We start from the raw sequence: 21436 nt of genomic DNA, 5'->3' as shown, positions 1-21436 counted from the left end.
CGGCCAACCATTTATTGGACAGTGAACTCGAGCCTTAATCGACTTTTGTATGTTTTTATTTTTTTGAAATGGTTCAATTTTCAAATCGAAGATGCAAAAAGAATTCAGCCCAAACAAGTCCCTCTAGTCATGTATTTTAGAGCTCGGCTTATAATGTAAGCTACAAGCCTGTTAGCTTACATAATAATCCTCCTTTTGTTGACTCGTATGTTTGAAAAATTGAAACATTTGGATTTGTTGTTGTTTTTTTGGCGAAATTTTCCTTTACCAGATTAGGCCCCAAGTAGGGCTGGCAATGGGCCAGGCAGCTCGGCCTGGCCCAGCCCAGTTGGGCCCTTTAAAACTATAATATTTAGTGTTATCCAAAAAATTAGGACCAGAAGAAATACGTTATATTTTATATAAGTAGCATGCTTTTATTGTTGCCCAAGCCATTTCAAAAAGTAGAGATGTTATACTTTTAAATCTTGCACGCATATAGATCTCATATCCACAACCAAAATATAATAAATAAATAAAAAGGAAATTTATACAGAAAAAATAAGGGAAAATGAACCCACTGGTCCATGCAAGTTACCCACAAAACCATTCAAAGAAAAAATAAAATAAAAACGAGGGAGAGCACAAAGTCCAATCTACATTTTGAAGCAATGTTTTAAAAAACAGATCGACAGGATGGATCATCCATCTACCGATCCTGTGTTGGTTCGCTGAACCAAACCAGTCAAAATTGGCATTTTAAAAACTATTTAAAAAAGAAAGGGGATTCATGGAGCTGTGATTTACTAATAGAACAAGGAAAACAATGCTCAAAAAAAAAAGTGTGGTTTGCAAGGGGGCAAGAGTCTGGCCAGTACGTAATCATTTCCAAGATCAAGTGATTCCGAATCCAGAACACAATTTTTTAGATCCTTTTAAAATGTGCATAAAATGCTTTTTATGCAAATCTAGATTTGTCTCTCCATTTTAACAGAGAAAATGCTTTGAAGACCTCATATGCAAAGTGTCCAATCAAGCAAAGAAAGGTTTGGCAATTACCATACATAACCAGCCTCATGGATCCTACAATCAGCCTTGAGATATCTTAGCAGCCAACATGTCCTATACATGGAGAGAAACACTCGTAACACAAAACCATGGGATTCATTCTCAACTCTTCTAAAAGGAGTGAACTTTCAAAGAAAATAAACACCTCAAAGAAAGAGAGAGAGAGAGATTATCCAACTTGGATGTCTGCTTTGACCTCATAACTGTGAAGCCAACTGCCTGCCTGTGTTGCTGCTCTTAGAGAGAGGGAGAAAGAGGGGGGTTTTCTTTGATATAACTATGACGCCTAGAGCCACTAGGTATGCTGCTTTTAAGAGAGAGAGAGGATTATCCAACGTGGTTTTCTTTGACGTCGGGACTGTGAAGCAAATTGGGACGATGACCGTGCTGCTTCTTAGAGAGAAAGAGAGGCCATTATCCGACTTGGGTGTCTTCTTTAATCTCGGGACTGTGAAGCCAACTACCACTGCCTGTGCTGCTTCTCATACATATGCTTTCGAGATAGGTAGCGGGAGAGGATAGGCTTCCTCTCTCACTCCTGCTATCTTCTTCCATCTCATTCCCATCGATGCAGAGTATATTGTTGTTGTTAACACTCTGTTCGGAACTGGCATTGCTGCTTGTTGCCAGAGGAGAGTCAGAAACACTAACCGGCCTGCTCCTTGTGGATCCTGATCTTACACTATACATAGAGGAGGCCGGGATGTTAGTTATCAGGGGTCGTAAACCACTGGGAATGCTCCTTCGTATATCCTGTAAATAACAAGGGATTCCATTAAAATCATGGGAGAGAAGCACATGCCTCAAGTCCAAGTTTCAAGAGATCTTAGAACGAGTGAGAGTATAGACATGATGGTGGTAGAGAGAGAGCACATGCCTCAGACCCATGTATCAAGAGATCTTAGAAAAGAAAGAGTGGTTAATAAACATGGGGGTGGAGAGAGGGAGCATCTGCAAGACAGTAATACCTGTAATCTATATTTCAAAGACTTCTTATAAGGAGTGATGCAGGTCAAATTATGTAAGGGGCACAAGGGAGTGAGTATAGGAGATGGAGATTCTCATTATGAAAAACACACGCTATGAGCATGAGCAGAGAGAGAGTTAATATACATTGAAGTCTCGTATAAACATGCAAGAGAGAATGAGATAAAGACAGAGAGAGGTTCAATTTAAATAAAAATACAGTAAAGAGAGCAACAGATTTAATTTTAGATAAGACATATAACAGAGAGACAGATTTTAAATAAGGGTGCAGTTTGTATAGAGCCGAGGCTCTAGACAATCAAATTAGAGCCTACCTTCAAATAGTACCAAGAAATATGGTTTCAATACTGTAAATCTTTGTGATAGCTTTAAAATATATTTTCATCTTCAATCATAAATATTAAAACATCAAAAATAGTGTAGATCGAGTAGATCTATGAAAACTAAAAAATCTTAAACATTGACGGTCCAAAAATGCGTTACAAGATTCTAAAACTTGAAATCCATTTTTTTCTCGTGTCCATGCATCTTGATGTACAAATTATCAATTTGAGGATATTTGAGCATCAAAACAATCTCTTTTAGTAAAATTTTTGCGGTGGGCTCTAATTTGATTGTTTGGGGCCTCGGCTCTATATAAACTTTTCCCTTTAAATAAAATATACAAGAGAGAGAGAGAGAAATAGAGAGCATTTTACAAGCTAAGACTCCTGAGGAGGAATAGAGTGTTACCATATGCCTCAAAGCCATGTCCAAAGACTTCTTCGACAAGTTCCTTCCAAACCCACCACTGTCAGGCGAACCCGAAGCCTTCACCTGCACCTTACTTTGTCCATGCTTCAAAGATGCCTCCTCATCCCGACTAGGTGGAGCCAACCTCCTACTATTTATTACCCTTTCCACCATCTTAGTCCCAATCAAACCTGGGTTGACACTGTCACTGTTCCCATTTGAATACCCTTTGTTCAACACCCCATTTCCATGAATACTTCCATTTGCACTCCTCCCTCTCAAACCAGGTGTGGGAGAACATGATTGCCTCCTTGGCCTACCATTTGAACCAGGCTCCACTGAACTAGATCTCGAAGAACTAGGAGCCCCAGGCCGACCCCTTGAGGCTGAAAGTGGCCTTTCGGGCATGGTGGTCCTGAGATTTGGAGGAGCATCTAGAGAGAACCCAGGCATTTCAGCAGGCTTCCAAGGCCTAGACTTCACAGTAGGAGAAACCCCACGAGCTGGAACTTGGGTTCTCGAAGTAATAGGTTTTGTTAAAGGAGAAGATCGAGAAGGTGGGCCAGAATTGCTAGATAGAGAAGGAGACCGAGAAGGTGTGGCTGAGTTGTTAGTGAAAGAAGGCGATCGAGAAGGTGGGGCTGAGTTGCTGGTGAAAGAAGGCGATCGAGAAGGTGGGGCTGAGTTGTTAGAGAGGGAAGGAGATCGAGAGTTGTTAGAGAGGGAAGGAGATCGAGAGTTGTTAGAGAGAGAAGGGGTTGAGGGCCTTCTAGTGGGGGTGGTGGCCCTTGAAGAGGGTTTTGAGGCAGGAAAAGTGGGACGGGCTGTAGGGGTTGAGGGCCTTGCAGAGGAGGGGGTAGAGGGCCTTGCAGAGGAGGGCGCAGAGGGCCTTGCTGAAGTTGTCACTGTGGGTTTTGATGAGGTTAGGGTTGGTCGAGAAGTTGGTGTTGAAGGCCTTGAAGCTTTAGTGGAGGGAGCAGGCAATGTGGGTCGTCCAGATGGGGTGGATGCCCGAGATCGTGTGGAGCTCGCAGATGAGGGTTTCACTAAGCCATTAAATGAAGTGTTTAGGGCAGAGGTTGGTGCTGGTTGGCGAGAGATTAGGTTTCCACGAACGGCTTTTGGGGCTGTCTCTGTTTGGGGATTGGATAACTGCAATAAAAGTAACTAATGACTGGGTAGAACACACTATATGAAAATAAAATTGAAAATAAATTTTATCAGTCATCACTACATGGAAAAAGTTTACATTGTCAAGCCATTGCATCAAGTAAAAGCACAAGAATGGGATAAAAAAGTGAAGAAGCCAATTATGCACAAGAAAAACAAACATGGCATCAAGTAAGAGCTTAGAGAAAGTATACAATAATGCCATTTACCTACCGTACCAGCAGACAACAAAAGCCCTAGTCGTGAAACTGTGCCAGTCGGGGTGTCCAATTGACAGGGCTCAAAGTCCAAAAGAATATTTCTTGAACATTGTGATACACCCATAGCAGCCGGATTTCACATTTGACAGCTAAGCTTGAATGTAAACTTCTTTTACCAAGTATAGCCGGTCTTACAGTTGCAATTCCAAGAGGATAGCAATTGGATAGGACACTTGATTATATTAGTAAAATTCCATATTTCCAATAAGTAAATAAGTAAACAGAGCTTCAAATAAGATGGTAGTATTGGTGGACAATGAGCACGATTGGTTCTCAGATAACTAGTAGGATATTACAAATAATTTAAAACTTATTTGACTAGGAACCAAATAAGAGGCAATTGAAGATGGAAAAAATATAGATGAAACAATGCCAGCTTGCACACCTAACTTGGCTCCATTAATCTACTTTTCCTTAAACCAACATTCTACCTAGAACCCGTCTTAACTTATTTCATAACTTTGAAGGCTTGAAACCAAGGTTATTAAAAAGACCCACCACTAATGGGGCTAGAAATAATTGCCATTTACAGATTGCTGGTGAGATTACCCAATCCACCACTTCTCAAAGAAACCTTCAACAAAACTGAGCAAAAGGGGGGAAACAGATCACAAGAGGCAAACACCCATTGTATCCGTGACCATTTCTTGTATCACCTTACACAGTCCGAATATACAATTGGTATTAAATAATAGGCCAGATTTCAGCCAAAATAAAGAGTGAATCATCCAATAAGTGCCTCAAGAAATAACCATGACCATAAAACATATATGCTATACACCCTGCTACCAATTCTCCAAAAAAAAAAATTCTATAAATGCCTACTTTTTTTCATGTGGAACTGCTTTTATCTTTCCAGTGTCTCTCGATACTTCGCAAAATCTAGACAGTTTCCATTGAAGAAAAAGAATCATATGAATGCCATAATTTTCAAATAAAAGTATGTGGAGAAAGTTGGAAGGAGGAAAAGAGAATGAAGAATCAAAGAAAACAAGAGAGTTGCGTCAGTATTTATGAGATTGAATTATTCATAAAAACAGAGGCAATATCATCTTTTTTAATTGATGATAAATGCAAGATTTAATGGATAAAATTGATAATGGTAAAGTGGTTATCCAAAGCAGAGGTACTCACTCTAGATCTTAGTGCAGTAGGACGAGCTGTAGAAATTCCTGATGGGTTTACTCTAGATTCATGGGATTCCCTTTCCAAAGAAGGAAACAAGGGCGTACCAGGTGGTGTAAGAAGCCTGTTAAGCAAAAAACACAAAAAAGAATCAGAATGACTACATTGAAAAAAGAACCCATTATTAACTTCATAATAATCAAATAATTTATCCTGTACCATAAAATGTAAATATTAACCTTCAATTGGAAAAAATATAAAATTTCCATAGGAAAGAGATACCACTGCTAGGTTCTCAATATGTATAATTATGGTTAAGTTTGAGTAAACTGCAAACTAACTGATCAGGTGGGGGGTTTTCCGTAACCATATCTCACATAATCAAATATAGTTCACGAAACGGAACATACAAGTAGAATGTGCAAATATAGTTCACGAAACGGAACATACAAGTAGAATGTGTGTGTGTGTGTGTGTGTGTGTGTGTGTGTGTGTGTGTGGAAAAGTAATCTTCATGAATGTGTGTGGAAAAGTCTTAAAAACGCGGCGAATTGCTACCGTGTTTTGCTGCGTCACAGACAGTTTTGCCTAAAAACCGCCACGGACCTACGGTTGCCATGGCAGTCCCCATACAATTTTTGCGTGAAAAACATCCCGTCACAGACATGCTATGTCTATGACAGTCTTTAATCCACGCTGTCCATATATATATATATATAAAAGAAAGCCAATGATCATTCAAAAAGATGGTGATCTACAGACAAAGTAATCTTCATGAATCCAATTTCAACCCTTGTTTCAACAAAAACAGAATCTCAAATTTTGCCCAGTTCTGCTGTCCTTCAAAAGAAGGGAAGCAAGGAATTTAATACAAGAACAGAGTGACTGGTCAGGCTGGTTCTGGCAACTGAACCAGTGTTATACAAACTATTAAGGGCTTTGGCCATCAAAAAAAGCATCAATGAAGCGAAGCAGAAAACACAGGTGAAGCAGCAAAACACAAATACATTCAGACGGGTACAACGTGGAAAATTTAACTAAGGATGCAAATGTGAAAACTGTGGTCAATCAGACCACATACATAACCAAAGCGAATTGATCAAGTCAAACACTGCCAACTAGCCATGTAGCCAATCATTTCTCACCATCTATAACTAGATAGCTTTGATCAAACCGGTGATTGAAAAATTGACACTCTGGATCAGAGACCACCAATGACCATGCCAGTTTTTGGTTGGAATCGGCTATTAACTGTTTATGTAGTATGTATAATTTATAATAAAAAAGTTAAATCGATCATTTGATTATCACGTGTGTTTGTCTTCCCTCATGTAGAGGTTCAAGCCTCATGACTAGTTCTTTATAATTATTTTATAGCATTGAACATTTAAAAAATCATATATACAAGGGGCAAAAAAAATTATGGGAAAAAGACATATACCCCCTTTCTAAAATCATAATCCTGAATAACACCCTGGGGCTATGGAAATCCCATAGACCCCCTCCAAGTTAAAAGAAAATGATGTTCAACCCCCTCCTTACATTTTTCACTGTCCAAATTACATATACCCTTTCTCTTTCTAGTAACTTCATCAAAAATATGGAATTTGAGATGTCTCTTTTAACCTACTTGTGAGGTTCACGAGATGAGAGAGGTACAAGGGTTCAAGGGAGGTTGTGAGAGAGCGAGAGGGAGGAAGATGTTCAAGGGAGAGGAAGAGAGAGAAATAAATGGGGTGCTTCTGTAGGGTTTCGCTGAAGAGGTCATTAAAAGAAATAAAAAGGATAAATATTGTAATTTGGACAATAAAATAAGTTGCAAAGTGGGTTAAACATCCTTTTCTTTAACTTGGAGGGGGTCCATGAGCTTTCCATGGACCGTGGGGGTTATTTGGGATTATGATTTTAGAGAGGAGGTTATACGTCTTTTTTTCAAAAATTATATAGTAAGAGAGGGAATCGAATCCCAGAATTTGTGTCTAATGTCACAAGGTCTGACCAAGAAAACCAAAAACATAAGCTGTCCAATCTTAGAAGGCTTAATCTATATAAACCCCTAGCCAATCCCACCGATCCAGATCAGGATCGGAGGGTGTGGCATGAGCAATCCACCCCATCGATCCATTTCCTAAAACACAAGTTCGACCAAATTTCTAGCTACGGGTTCTGGTAAAAATGCAAGCTCTTCTATGGCATCAGTATGGTCCTAACTGGATTAGAAGTCTTGCTTCCCCTCTCTGCCCATGTAATCCCTTTAGAATGTTAAGTTCTCAAAAATCTTGACCCCCAACAGCTGTCAAATTACCTTAATGTCATTTCATAGAGTAAGATTCTCTAATAGATCTTTAGGTTACACATTATTCTTTACTTGAAGTTCTGAATAAAGGAACCAAAACTTACATAAACCAGAAATATATAAGACTTCCAAAGATACTCTACTTACTGGCGGTTCCTTGAGAATTAAAATATCTTCTCCTAACCCACCCATATGCATATGTATGCATGTACAAGCACATGGTACATCTACAATATCAAGGATGCACTTAAGTAAGTTAAAGTATTAATTAACTTACAGATCCACAAGCACATCTTAGTTTCACCAAAAAGGGGTATGAGGAGGATGTAATAAAAACAAAATGTTATCATGAGAACGGATTGAAATCAACTTTCGTCTTAGCCATTTCTTACGCATGACTTCAAAAATAGGGAGAAAATCCTTTACATTTAATATCATCATCATCATCATCATCAGCAAAGCCTTTCCCAACTAATTGGGGTCGAAAATCCTTTATATTTAATATCCTTGCACTTAATGAAGACAGATGCAAGCTTCATTATTATGCATTTCGCGGAGTATATCTCAATTCTTGAGAGCGTTTAAAGTAAGCGACTAAGCTTCTTATTGATAAACTACAAGAAACACTTAGATGAAGGATACTGAACCCTTTTAGCTTGCCCAAATATTTAGAAATTTTATACAGACTGATAAAGACAACCACCAATTGAACACGGACTTTGTGCAGACCACACTGAAATGTAATCTATAATACATGTATGTATTATCTAATGTGTTCTACAATAGGTTAGCTACAAACATGATAGATAGTTCATAGTTCTACGAATAATGCAAAGTGAATTTTCCAACATTTTGCACAACTGTGCATATGTAAACAGAAAGTATGACTGCATCACTTTTTTTAATAGGCTATAACTCCTTACTCTAATAACCATTCAGTGGAGCTCTAGCAACAAATGGTTGATCCAATTGAGAAATAAGGCCGTGTATGCAATTATTAACTATGTATATACACATTAAAAAGTGTAAATGACATCATGAATAGTCACATGAACAAAAACCAAGGACAAAAATAAGCAATTTAAATACAAAATACAGGACAATAAAAATTCATCAAACAGGAAAGAAGGATTACCAATCGTAGTCATTTTTGTCAGAATCTGCATTAAGAAAATCATCAGGGCCGCCCTTACGTGTTGTTGTTGATGAAGTAATTTTAAAAATGGGAGAACTGCCCGGTTTAGATCCTGCAACCATGAAATGCCACATTTGAACTCTTATTAAATGATGTCGATCCAGCATACTTAGGAAATTAATTCATCTAACGAAACAAAAAGAAGAAAAAAGAAAAGCAGCTCCTATATAGCTTCTTCAAGGAAATAATGTGCAGAGAGAGAGAGAGAGAGAATGAGTTGAGTGACATGGATTTATAAGGTTATTCAAGGAAAATCTACCGTATCTAATTGCAAGAGCTTCACATAGTTCCACATGGGTAAACTATAAACTCAAAAGATTGATCTAAAAAACAGATAAAAAGTAAGATATTCCTTTATAAACCAACACATACACATGACAATGAAAATGAAAATACAATTATAATAAAATAGTAAAGCCTTGTTTAATACAATTGCAGAATGATTCCATGAATAAAAACTAAAAAGCGAATTTTGATATTCTTTTTTGTTTAAAAAGATTATTTGAATTACTCTTCAAGAAAACATAATTTTCTCCAAGAACCCAATATAATTGTGCTTAACGATGAGAATCATGTTGCCAATCTGCAGTTTCAAGAAGTGATGTAGCTAAAATACCCAAATATCAATCCATGAAAATTCCATTGCTTCTAATATTTCCTGAAATTAACTCTTACACTCAAATTTTAAAAAATATACCGGCAAATCAATAAACCATCTATAACCTTAGCTTTTTCAATAACTAAAAATGAACACCATCTAAACAAATTTCAAAATAAGCCCAGTAAAAAACTGACAAGATTTAACATCAGGATACCTGAAATGATGAGCAAGTTTATTAGATGTTAAATCTCTATGCAATTGCTCTTGTGATAAAAACGTTTGTCTACAAGTGAAAATTTAATAAAGCCTTGATGTTTAACCCTAAGAAGGACTCCAAAAAAGGGAAACATATAGAGGTGAAAAATAAAGAGGCAGGGATTTGAGGAAGAAGCTCAGAGCCTGTACCTAAAAGGGGTTCAAGATCATCTGAGTTATTAAGCAACAAGTTATTCCTTTCCTTCTCGTGCTTTCGAACCTCAAGAAACAAAGCAAGGTCATCATCCTTCTCCTTCATCACTGATCCCAGGGTCCTTCCCTTCCTCTGAAGTTGCGACTCCGACGACCTAAAACTGCGATTCAACATCTTATTATCAGGTCCCAGTCAAATGCTGCTCATCACTGCTCCTTCGGAGAAGATAAACCCTACGAATAACCAGGAAAACCCTACTAATAACCAGGAGCTGCAGGTTTCTTGAGAATATTAGTGGGGCCTAAAGCTTTGATTCTTTCATTTCCTCTGCATTAGTGAATCTGAAGGTTTGAGGGTGAGATTTATCAACAAGTTCAAAGCTCACTCATCCATTTGTCAAACTGGTCCTTGTTCAGACAAAAAACCCTAGAAATAGCCAGAAAGTACAGGCATTTGAGCACAAAATGAAAGCTAAAAACCGGCATTCTTCATCAAATCAATGCGTCATTTTACCATTTAGAACTCCAGGCTTCTACATCCAACGAAAGCCTAAAAAAGCCAGAAATGAGAGGATTTCCCAATAACTGAGATTTATCATAAAAGCGAGACAAACCTTTGCTTCTTCAATCATTTTACCGCCTAAAAAACCCGCAAACAACGAGAAACCAACCTCTTCAAGCAAAATCATGGAGCTTCTGAAGACATTAAATTTCAAATCTTAGAATGCACCATCAAAACCCCTCGTCGAGCTAGGACTGCTACAATCAATGGAAGATCCACTGAATGCACAGATCTGAGAAGTAGGAAATCATAAAGTTAGGGCTTATAGTGAGGAAAGAGCTCGAGAGTGATGGGGCTATGGCCTGGTTTTTCTCTGTTGTGGTCTCTGGTTTTCAGTAGCTGTCTGAACGGTGATCTGAACTGAACTCAAACTCAAACTCAAAGTGTGCGTAGAAATAGGGGAAGAGAGAGATCTCAAATAGCAGTTTGATTTTTTATTCTCTCTCTTATGGGACTCTCTCTCCTCACTTTCTCTATCTAAAATGGGAATCCCTCACCTCTCTCTCTCTCTCCAAAAGACCCCGTCTCAAATGGCACTCTCCTCTCTTTCTCTCTCTAAAATGGGAGCCCCTCGCCTCGCTCTTCAAAAAGGACCTCTATCGCTTCTCTCACTAAAGCGACACCCTCCGTCGCTTTCTCTCTCTAAGAGGGACTCCTCTCCTCTCTCTTTCTCTCTCTAAAAGGGACCCCTCTCCTCTCTCTTTCTCTCTCTAAGAGGAACTCCTCTCCTCTCTCTTTCTCTCTCTAAAAGGGACCCCTCTCCTCTCTCTTTCTCTCTCTAAAAGGGACCCCTCTCCTCTCTCTCTCTCTCTCTAAAAGGGACCCCTCTCCTCTCTCTCTCTCTAAAAGGGACCCCTCTCCTCTCTTTCTCTCTCTATAAGGTCCCTCTCGCTTCTCCTCGCATTCTCTCTCTAAACGGGACACTCGCCCGGTCCTCTCTCAAAATGGGTCTCTCTCCTCACTCTCCTCTCACTCTAAAAAGGGCGTTTCATGGGTTCTTTCTCTCTCTCTCTAGAACTTAAAAGGGAACTCTCTCTCATCCCGAAAGGGCTTTTTTTATGTTTTCAAATGAGCAAAACATTATTTAAAGATGAAAATATTATCAATAAAGCGGAAAATATTTTTCCTATTAATAAATCATATAACTATACCGAGGTGATATCGATTTTATAATGTTATGGTCCCCATTAAAACTGCTAATGTCAGTTAATACTCCTATGTATTTCTCATAAGCTAATAGTTCTAATTTCATGGACCCTTTTTTATTTTTTGGGAAATTTTTTTTAATGTTTTGCCCTACATAGTATGAAAATCACCGCGATCTAATTTTTGATCGAATGGTTGAAAGTAAGCTAACAACAATGACATCAACTAATGATGTGCATGAAACCTTGAAGCGGTCTAATCTTAATCGAACAACTAGGCATAAACCGACAAAAGCGACACATATCAGTGCCAACTATTTTCGCTAATTGGAGTTACAATTTTTTTAACTCGTTTTCAGTTGTTTGATTATGATTGAACGGACGTATATTGTTAAATACATAAATTATGTATGTGGAGGCATATATCAATAAGTGATTTATAGAGATAAAATTCACAATTTTGGAATTCATTTGAAAAATGAGATTAAAATTAAGATGCATTTTATTTTATTTTATTATTACTATTTTTCTAAAACGTGTGGTTATTTTCAAATTGGTAGAATATTTTTGTCTTTTTACATTGAGAGATCTAGAGGTATGTCTTTAGAAACATCAATCAAATGTTGCACACTTGGGTGTTAGTATGAGGTAGTAGTCTTTTTGCTTTTCTTCTGGTTGTTTATGCCTTTGTGGGATAAATATTTTACCCATTACTAACAAATAAAAAAAAATTTAAAAACATCATTTTTTATAATTTTTTGAAGAAACATAATCTCCATATCTCCTAAACGATGTCCTTCTCGAATGATTGATGAGGACAATAATTGTCATTTTCAAATGCTTAAATTATAAAAACATAAAAAGGTTATATAAGGGTGAGGCCCTAAACAATCAAATTAAGACTCACCTTAAAAATTCACTAAAAAGGTTGTTTCGATGCACAAAATTCCTCAAATCGATCATCTCGACTTCAAGATGTATGGAGATAAGAAAAAATAGATGTCAAGCCATGGAAATAGTGCATATTGTAATGTATTATCTAAACCATCAATTTTAAAGATTTTAAATTATTCATAAATCGGCTCAATCTACAATATTTTTTAAGCTTTAAATTTTATAACTTGAAATAAAAATAAATTTTGAGGTTGTCACAAAGACTTCCATTACTAAAACATCTTTCAATACTATTTGAAGATGTATATTACTTTTATTGTTTAGGGCCTCGGCCTTATACAAACCACACCCTATAAAAACTTATACTCTTACTTTATTTATTTATTTATTTATTTATTTATATATATGTGTAATTATCCTATAAGACTATTTTTCACCCATATGTGCAAGATCCTAAATGATCACCATTAAAAATAGCATGGATCTCTAAAAAAATTATTATATGGGTGTGAGATTTGACTTTTCTATAGATCCATACCAAATTTAATAGTGATTATTTGAGTTCCTGCACACATGGATGGAGGGGTCCTATAGGATAATTTATCATATATATATATATATATATATATAATCAATTGAATAATTTTTTAATTTTGAAATACTCTTTACTACTATATTTTTGAAGTGCACATTATTTCAATAATATAAGGTTGCGACCTTATATAAACTTTTTTTATTATTGGAATTATATATTGAGCTTTTGGATAACTTGGGGGATAACTATACTAGAGAAACAATACACGTCACTAAATATTTTTATCATCTTTTATTTGAAGTTAGACTCCAAGCAAAGTGAATGCGTACATGCATTTTTCAATGGAAAGGTGAGTATTATATTACATGAGTATAGTATACGATACTCCGTAGGATCCTCCACAATCCAAGACCACTAAATTAAAACTTCTAAATATTTGTTTTTTTTTCTTTTTTTCAAATAAAAATTTGAACTCTTTACTCAATATTTCAAATCACACAGAAAATTAGTATTGCTAAATTATTTTAGGGATAGGCTGGGTGAGTCAGCTGACTCGTCTCTCTATTGAGACGCATTCTCCTTCCAAAGTCCATCTTTAAGATGGTCTCAAAATCCACTTATTTAGAGATGAATATTGTATCTAAAATTTTAAGGAACAAAAATCTCAACCATGATGATCATCATAACTTTTAAAAATTATTTATTTATTTTTATTTTTTACTTCTATCGGTAGCCGTCATTTTATTTGGTAGAAATACTTGTTTGAAAAGGTAGCGTATAGCATAAGATTAGTTGTTGGGGGAGGTTTGTATGAGCCTAGGCTCTAAACAATCAAATTAGAGCCTATCTTTAAATAATGTCAAGAAATATGGTTTCAACATTATAAATCTTTGTGATAGCCTTAAAATATATTTTCATTTTTATTTATAAAGTATGAAGATTAAAAAATGATGTAGATTGACAGATCTATGAAAATTTGAAACTCTTGAAAATTGACAGTCTAAAAATATATTATTTTCAAAACTTGAAATCAAAAATTTTTCTCATATCCATGCATCTTGATGCCGAGATGATCAATTTGAGGACTTCTCGGCATCAAAACAATCTTGTTTAGCAAAATTTTTGAGGTAAGCTCGAATGTGATTGTTTAGAACCTCGGCTCTATATAAACTTTTTCCATAGTTGTTTTTAGCAGAACAAGTCACAAAATTACTATCGGATGTTGCATTTACGAGCGGGTGGCTTGGAGTCTCTTGTCGACTAGGCGCAAAGTCCAAAATAAATTTTTAAATTTTTTTTGGCATAAACCCTGAGTCGTTAAATTTTATATATAATAGATGGGGTTGATTGTGACCTCATTGTACTCCAGATAAATTATTTTATTGCACATGGTACTTGTTTGTAATCTATCTTAAATTTCATTGTACTCCAGATAAATTATTTTATTGCACATGGTACTTGTTTGTAATCTATCTTAAATTTTTATAACACAGTACTTGTTTGAAATCTATCTTATATAATAACATTTAATGTGTTTTCTTTAGGTAATTTAATGATGAAGACAGACCCCTAAGACACGTTTTTTCAAGTAGATTAGGAGTTAGCTTTTTGAAGATGTTAGTGTAGTGGTGTTAGTGATGGGAATGGAAACTACAATGTGCCCTTCTCAAGACATTTAATGTATTGCGTTCCAATAACAACATGCTCCAATGCAGTTTAAATCTCTTTTTTTTACCAGTTTTCCTTGCTATTGAGACGTGTATATTGGTTTTGAAAATCAATGCTAAAGTTGCAACATTTTAGTTTTCAGCAAGGTTTCAGAAAAAATGTTGATATGGGTCAGAACCGTCGGATTTGGATCTGGATCGATGGGACCAATCCTATTCGCACCATGTATCATAAACCAGTCAATTTTTTGAGAACCGACTAATTCTATCAGATAGCGAGCCGATCAAGCACTACCTTTTATTTTTTAATTATTTTTTTCAATTTTTATTTTGTCCTCTATATTTTATTTTTAATTGACTGGTTCACTTAGTCAGATCACCAATCCACCTACCCATATAGGTTTTTTGGATGAGCGATGCATGTCACCAATCCATTTTTTAAACAAATACATAAATAAACAAATAGAGAAATAAACAGCTCAATATGAAACAATCTCCACTCCACGGGTTTCCCACGAGAAGTGACGCCATTCAACAGAAGTTAATGAAAAGTTTGGTACAATTCAAGCTTGCCCAACACCCAAAATTGCAAATTTTACGGATATTCGTTGTCCTCCACGTTTTAGCTATGTTCATTTTAACTGAGCAAACAATGGGGGATTTTATTTTTTGTTCATAATTTCTTAATAAATTATCTTAAATTAGATATGCATATTTCTTCGAGCAATATTCAATATTATCATAGCAGACGCAGGAAAAAAGTTATATTTTACTTTGGGTAGTTGAGTGGGAAATGTGTAGAGTTTTGCAGAAGCTCTGATATCAATTGTAAAATGCGACACAATAACTAAGGGGTCCAGCCGTTAAATTTTGATTAAGAGAGTCACTAACCATTTAATCTTAGATTTGATATCTTAAAGTATTTATTTTTAGTTATTTTTATACAAGTTGTATGAATGTAAAATTTGGTACGTGTCATCTTCTCATTGGGGTGCACCTATAGAAAATATTAAAAATAAAATTTCAATAAAATATAATGATCAAAATACCCTTTAAAATTTTCAGGAATATTTTGGTCATTTTATTTTACTGAAAATATTTTTTTATATATTTTTTGCTAGTGCGAGTTTAATAGAAGAATGGGCGTCAAACTTTGGTGTCAAAATAGTTTATAAAAAAAAAAATTAAAATAAAATAATGTAGAGACGTGACATTGCGACTGAGGCAATCTTACCCCTCCATTCAGAATGGACGATTGGATAAGGGAGAGGATAGAACTTCTATGTTGTAGGGGAAGCATAGAAAACTTGTCCTACTTTTATTATGAAAAAAAGGAAAGGCTTTCTATATTCCCCTATAACATAGAAGTTATATCATCCCCTTTAACCACCTGTCAATTTTTGAATGGAGGGCTAAGATTATCCCAATCACAATGTCACGTCTCTACACTATTTTATTTTTAATTTTTTTTTATAAACTATTTTGACACCAAATTGTGGATGTCCATTCCTCTCTTAACCTCTTACTAACGAAAAATATAGAAAAGCATTTTCGATAAATTAAAATGACCAAAATACCCCTAAAAGTTTCAAGGGGTATTTTGGTCATTATTTTTTATCGAAAAAGTATTGTTAAAATTTTTTGAGTAATGATCCTATGAGACCCTCCCACACCCATGTATGTAGGACTCCAAATGATCACCATTAAATTTAGCACATATCTTTAGAAAAATTATCACACAGGTGTGGGACTTGATTTTTTATTTTTGATAAAAAACAATGATCAAAATACCCCTTTAAACTTTTAAGGGTATTTTGATCATTTTATTTTATCGAAAATATTTTTTTATATTTTTTCATTAGTACGAGTTTAATAGAAGAATGGTCGTCCAAAATTTGGGGTCAAAATAGTTTATAAAAAAAAAAAATTAAAAATAAAATAGTATAAAAACGTGACATTGTGATTGGGACAATCTTAACCGTCCATTAAAATATATACCCTTGTATAAGAGAGAGGATAGAATTTCTATATCGTAGGAAAAAAATGGAAAGCGCAGAGCCATTGTAGCTTTTGGAGATTGTGAAAGTAACATCTAACTTAAACTTGTGGTCCATGAGTATCCATGGGTGACGAAGCTGATGAGAAATACCTAGAGAGAGAAGGAAGGAGCGAGAGGGTGAGATGAGTTAGCAGTCTTGGAGGAGCAACGCCACACCTGCAGTGCGGTAGGCCGCAACCCAAACCTCATCGAAAAATCAATTTCAGAGTTTCGGTAATCGAAGACCTTCAAGTCTGTAGTTTCTACCTCGATGCTCCATTTTGTAGCACTTTTTTTGAATTGTTAAATTCAAGCTTTCATGAATTTGAAATACGTTTGGAACTTCAAATTCCAACAGAGGTTGAAATAAATTTTCTAGACATGGCTATATGCAACTGCTGCCTTACCAAAAGCAGCGGCCCCACCGAACTAGACCCTCACTATTTGTTATTTGGAATTGAAAAAAGTTTATATAAGTTGTCAATCTTTTATATAAAAGTGAAGCGCACCGCAACAATCAATCCACTTAAAAAATGACGATGCATGAATATGAAAAAAAAAAAAAAAATGAATTCAAATCTTGAAAATAATGCATCTCATAACACACTAATGGCATACCATTTTCAAGATTTTCAAACATTTTGTTGGTTAAAAATAGTGAAAAATGACGATGCATGAATATGAAAAAAAAAAAAAAAAAAGAATTCAAATCTTGAAAATAATGCATCTCATAACACACTAATGGCATACCATTTTCAAGATTTTCAAACATTTTGTTGGTTAAAAATAGTGTATTGTATAAATAAGGATTTGAAGTCTTCAAAATAATGTAATATTTTAAATTTGGTGCAGTTTGTATAGAGTCGCCGAGGCTCTAAACAATCAAACTAACACCCATATTCATATAGTGTCGAGAAATATGGTTTCAACACTAAAAATATTTGCGATACCCTTAAACAAAGATAGCCTTAAAATATATTTTCATATTTAATTATAAAATTTGAAGCTTAAAAAATAGTATAGATCGAGCTGATATAAAAAATACATTACAAAATGTACTATTTTCAAAACTTAAAATCTATTTTTTCTCATATCCATTGCATCCTGATGTCGAGGTGATCATTTTGAAAATATTTGGGGTCAAAACAACCTCTTCTAGTGAAATTTTTGAGACAGGCTCTAATTTGATTGTTTAGAGCCTCGGCTCTATATAAACTTTTTCCTCTTAAATTTTGTTGGTTGCTATCTCATCATCATCATAGCCCTTTTGAATTGCTATCTATCAAATAGAAATAGAATATGGTGAGGTTTTTATATGGTCTTCACCTTAAACAAACAAAAACGCTCCTACAAACAATGTCAAAAGATCCAATTCCGTGTCAAAAAATTTATGATGATCTAAAATCTATCCATGCTCTCGATTATAAAATTGAATTTTTTAAAAATATTACAGATTAAGCATATCTATAAATACTTAAAATTTCTTAAAATAATTGATAATCTATATGGTGTATTATAAAAAGCACTATATTTAAGACTTAAAAACCTTTTTTTTTTTTTTTATATATGCATACATCTCGAACGAGATTTTCTAATCAATTAGAAGATTCTCCGATATCAAAATAATTTATTTTACTTACTTTTGCAGTGCAAGGTTAAGACATATAGTTTTTTTTATTTAATTGAGAAAAGACAAACAATTCCATATGATTAGCATAGGGGTGGCAATGGATTGGACCTGGATCTAAACCCAAAAAAAAATTACGGGAACTGGACCCAGAGCCAAAGTTATCGGACTGGAACTTGGACCCTTACCTAATTGGATCCGACCCAAAAACAAAAAATATATAAATTTAAATGCTATATTGAATATATACATATATTATTTAAATATTATAATTAAAATATATAGTCATATTCATTTAAATATTATATATTAAGTATTATTTAAATCATAATACTATTCAAATCGGGTCCAGGTCGGGTCCACATGGACGAAGACATGAATTCAGACACAACCCGTGGGGTATAATTATTGGACCCATACCTAGACCCGGAACGGGTCCGGTCATCGGGTCCCGGTTTGGGTCTGAGTCCATTGCAACCCTCAGTTTAGCGGTCAATGGTTAGTTATTTATAAGCCTGTATTGCTATTTATTTGTAGGGACAAGAAGCTAATGGTGTTGGACTCTATGGCCTCAAAATTTTTGGTGGGAATTTATTTCAAACTCGAATTTCTCGAAATTGGGTGCCTTTTCATTTACTCCAGGGATTGATCGAGCCACTCAACAATTTAATAATCCACCCAAAAGAGGATGTGGTCACCGGTAATATTGCCAAAATCAAACTCATTTGGTGGATTCCTAAAAGGTTTTGGTGGCCACAATAGTCTTGTTACTTTTAATGGGTATTTTTCGATGGTCCTAGGGATAAGGTTTGGCGATGTCGTTGTTCATCCAACGGCTGGGATTGATCGATATGTAGCATTGTCCAGTCTCTCTTTCTCTCTCTGCATTGTCCAGTCTCTCTCTCTCTAACTAACTTGTTGCATTTAGTGGGCCCTGGGAAATTTGAAATGCTCAGTACGATTAAAAGTTCGTTGTACAAAAAGACCCTGTCTTGTTTCCAAAAGACAAAACATCGCTTGATGTGTAGTTATAACCCATGAGGTCTAATATTGTGGTCTCGCGGTTTCACATTGTTCATATGGACTCTCTGTTCAAATAGGTAGTTTGATGGATGAATCCAAAGACTGCAGTCATTTTTTATCTCACACTAAGATCGATTCGATTTATTAAGAACAAATCTATGTTCAAATAAGTAATTTTATGGATGAATCCAAAGATGGAAGTCATTTTTATCTCACATATTTTAAAAGAAAATAAATGACATTATGAGCCCCAAGATAAAATCTCATAGAGGACTTTTGCACATGAAAGTCAAAATCATTCACACTCATGTCAAATTAGATAATTTAAGGTGATTCCCTAAGTTCAATATATATATATATATATATATATATATATATATATATATATATATATATATATATATATATATATATATATATATATATAGTTTTGGAATATTGTGTATGCAATTGTATTTTTATAATCACTCATTTTGAAATTTAAAAAAAAAATGATCGTTACTTCTATGTGCAAAAGATAAATTGTACAATTTAAAACCATACTTTCAAGTTTAGTAGAGATTCACCAATACCAAAATCATTGTGGTATACTGTAGAAAACTCATGCTCACCTCACAATAACCATCAGCTATAAAATGTGAAGCATGTGGGTTGTACTCCAGGTCTAGAGATTTTTTCCCCCTTCTAAAGAAACAAAAACATCCTAATCACTATTATCTAACCAAATTGGCCAACCAAACCAGTGAAGGAACCGATTTTAGTCAAAACTAGCCTGACTATTAATCGAATCGATTATTTAGTTGGTTTAATTAATCAAAATTAATTAATTCGATTAATTCAAACTAAATATTAATTTTGACCAGCTCCTTTCAAAACTGTGTTTGAACTTAAGAATTAGACCAACCAAGACACCAAATCAACAAATCAAACCCAATCTGTTCTCAACCTTGTGATTCTGCCTATGATGCTATGGGGGTAAACAATAAGGGTATCATGTATTTTTGGTTTTTCTAGCAGACCGACAATTTTTCTCTATTTGCCTTTACCTTTACCATGTGAAGTAAAAAGCTCATGTACCTTATATGCTTTGAATTTATGGAATTTGGATGAATAAAGAAATGGGGATCAGAAGTACACTTTGTTTTGATATGGATTTTTCTTGTTTCATCAATTGGTTGCTTTAGGCCTTGGCCTTTTGCTCATCCTCCATGATACGTATCATCATTTTCTCATATCCAAACATCATGTAGGGTCCATTGCACCCAACCCCCAACTCTCTCTCACCATTCATGTGGAAGTGCAGAGTCCATTACACCCAACCCCCTCTCTCTCTCTCTATCTATCTCATCATGTAGAAATGTAGAGTCCATTACACCCAACCCCCTCTCTCTCTCTATCCATCTCATCATATAGAAGTGTAGAGTCCATTACACCCAACCCCCTCTCTCTCTAAACTCAAACACACAATCCTTCTCATATAACCTCAAAGTCCTCTCTCTCTCTCTCACCCACACTTTCTAATCTCTCTCTCTCTCACCCACACTTCCAATATCTCTCTCTCTCCAATTGAAGAGTCTTTGCCGGCAAGTTAGAATTCACAGGCCACACATTCAGAGTTTGTATGTTTGTAAGGAATCTTGATAGCTTTTGCCTCAACTCCCATTCTCCATCCAACCCCATCTTCATGTGGGTCGGTCCCTATAATCCCCTTTCTCTCTCCCTTCTCTTTTTATCCAAATACATCTCTTTCTACACATCTTCGTTTCGATTTTCATGATCTTTCTTCCTTTCTCTTTCTCTCTTCCCCCCTCTCTCTTATCGTATTATAATACGTGGCAAATATTAATTTTTTTTAAATAATTCAATAAAAAAAAAAAATCTCTATTTTTTTTTCAAATAATTTAAAAACTAATTATTTATTAAAATATCAATAAAAATAAAAACCACAATGTGATAATTAATTTGTGATGGCGCTACTTTAAAAGGCCCTATTTCCGGGTAACCATCGTACACGAGGGAGAAAATAAAAGGGTTTACTTTACAAGATACGTGTCAAAAGGTGATACGTGACATCTTCCACATACGACCAAACATTGCTCATACCGCGTAAGCGTAAGAAGAAAG

The 21436-nt window shown here is 35.2% G+C and overlaps 1 protein-coding gene across 4 annotated transcripts; it reads right to left on the bottom strand.

Moving 5' to 3' along the window:
- Positions 1 to 982: 982 nt before the first annotated feature.
- On the bottom strand, positions 983 to 10751 carry LOC18437927 (uncharacterized). Of its 4 annotated transcripts, none has more exons than XM_088873107.1 (6): positions 10436 to 10751; positions 9819 to 9982; positions 8753 to 8864; positions 5331 to 5445; positions 2767 to 3918; positions 983 to 1800 (listed from the first exon to the last, which is right to left on the bottom strand). In XM_088873107.1, exons 2-6 carry the CDS (start codon positions 9925 to 9927, stop codon positions 1462 to 1464), a joined length of 1827 nt encoding a protein of 608 aa, XP_088729233.1. In that variant the 5' UTR covers positions 9928 to 9982; positions 10436 to 10751; the 3' UTR covers positions 983 to 1461. The 4 variants fall into 4 exon arrangements, with proteins under 4 accessions (XP_088729233.1, XP_088729234.1, XP_020525195.1 ...); XM_088873108.1 differs by having other exon boundaries at positions 10493 to 10751; XM_020669536.2 differs by having other exon boundaries at positions 4150 to 5445; positions 9819 to 10751.
- Between the last annotated feature and the right edge of the window lie 10685 nt (positions 10752 to 21436).

This window comes from Amborella trichopoda, chromosome 8, assembly GCF_054954075.1.
Source record: "Amborella trichopoda isolate Santa Cruz 75 chromosome 8, AtrichopodaSantaCruz75HAP2 v2.0, whole genome shotgun sequence".
Taxonomy (NCBI): domain Eukaryota; kingdom Viridiplantae; phylum Streptophyta; class Magnoliopsida; order Amborellales; family Amborellaceae; genus Amborella; species Amborella trichopoda.
This window is presented reverse-complemented; position numbering and strand designations above follow the sequence as displayed.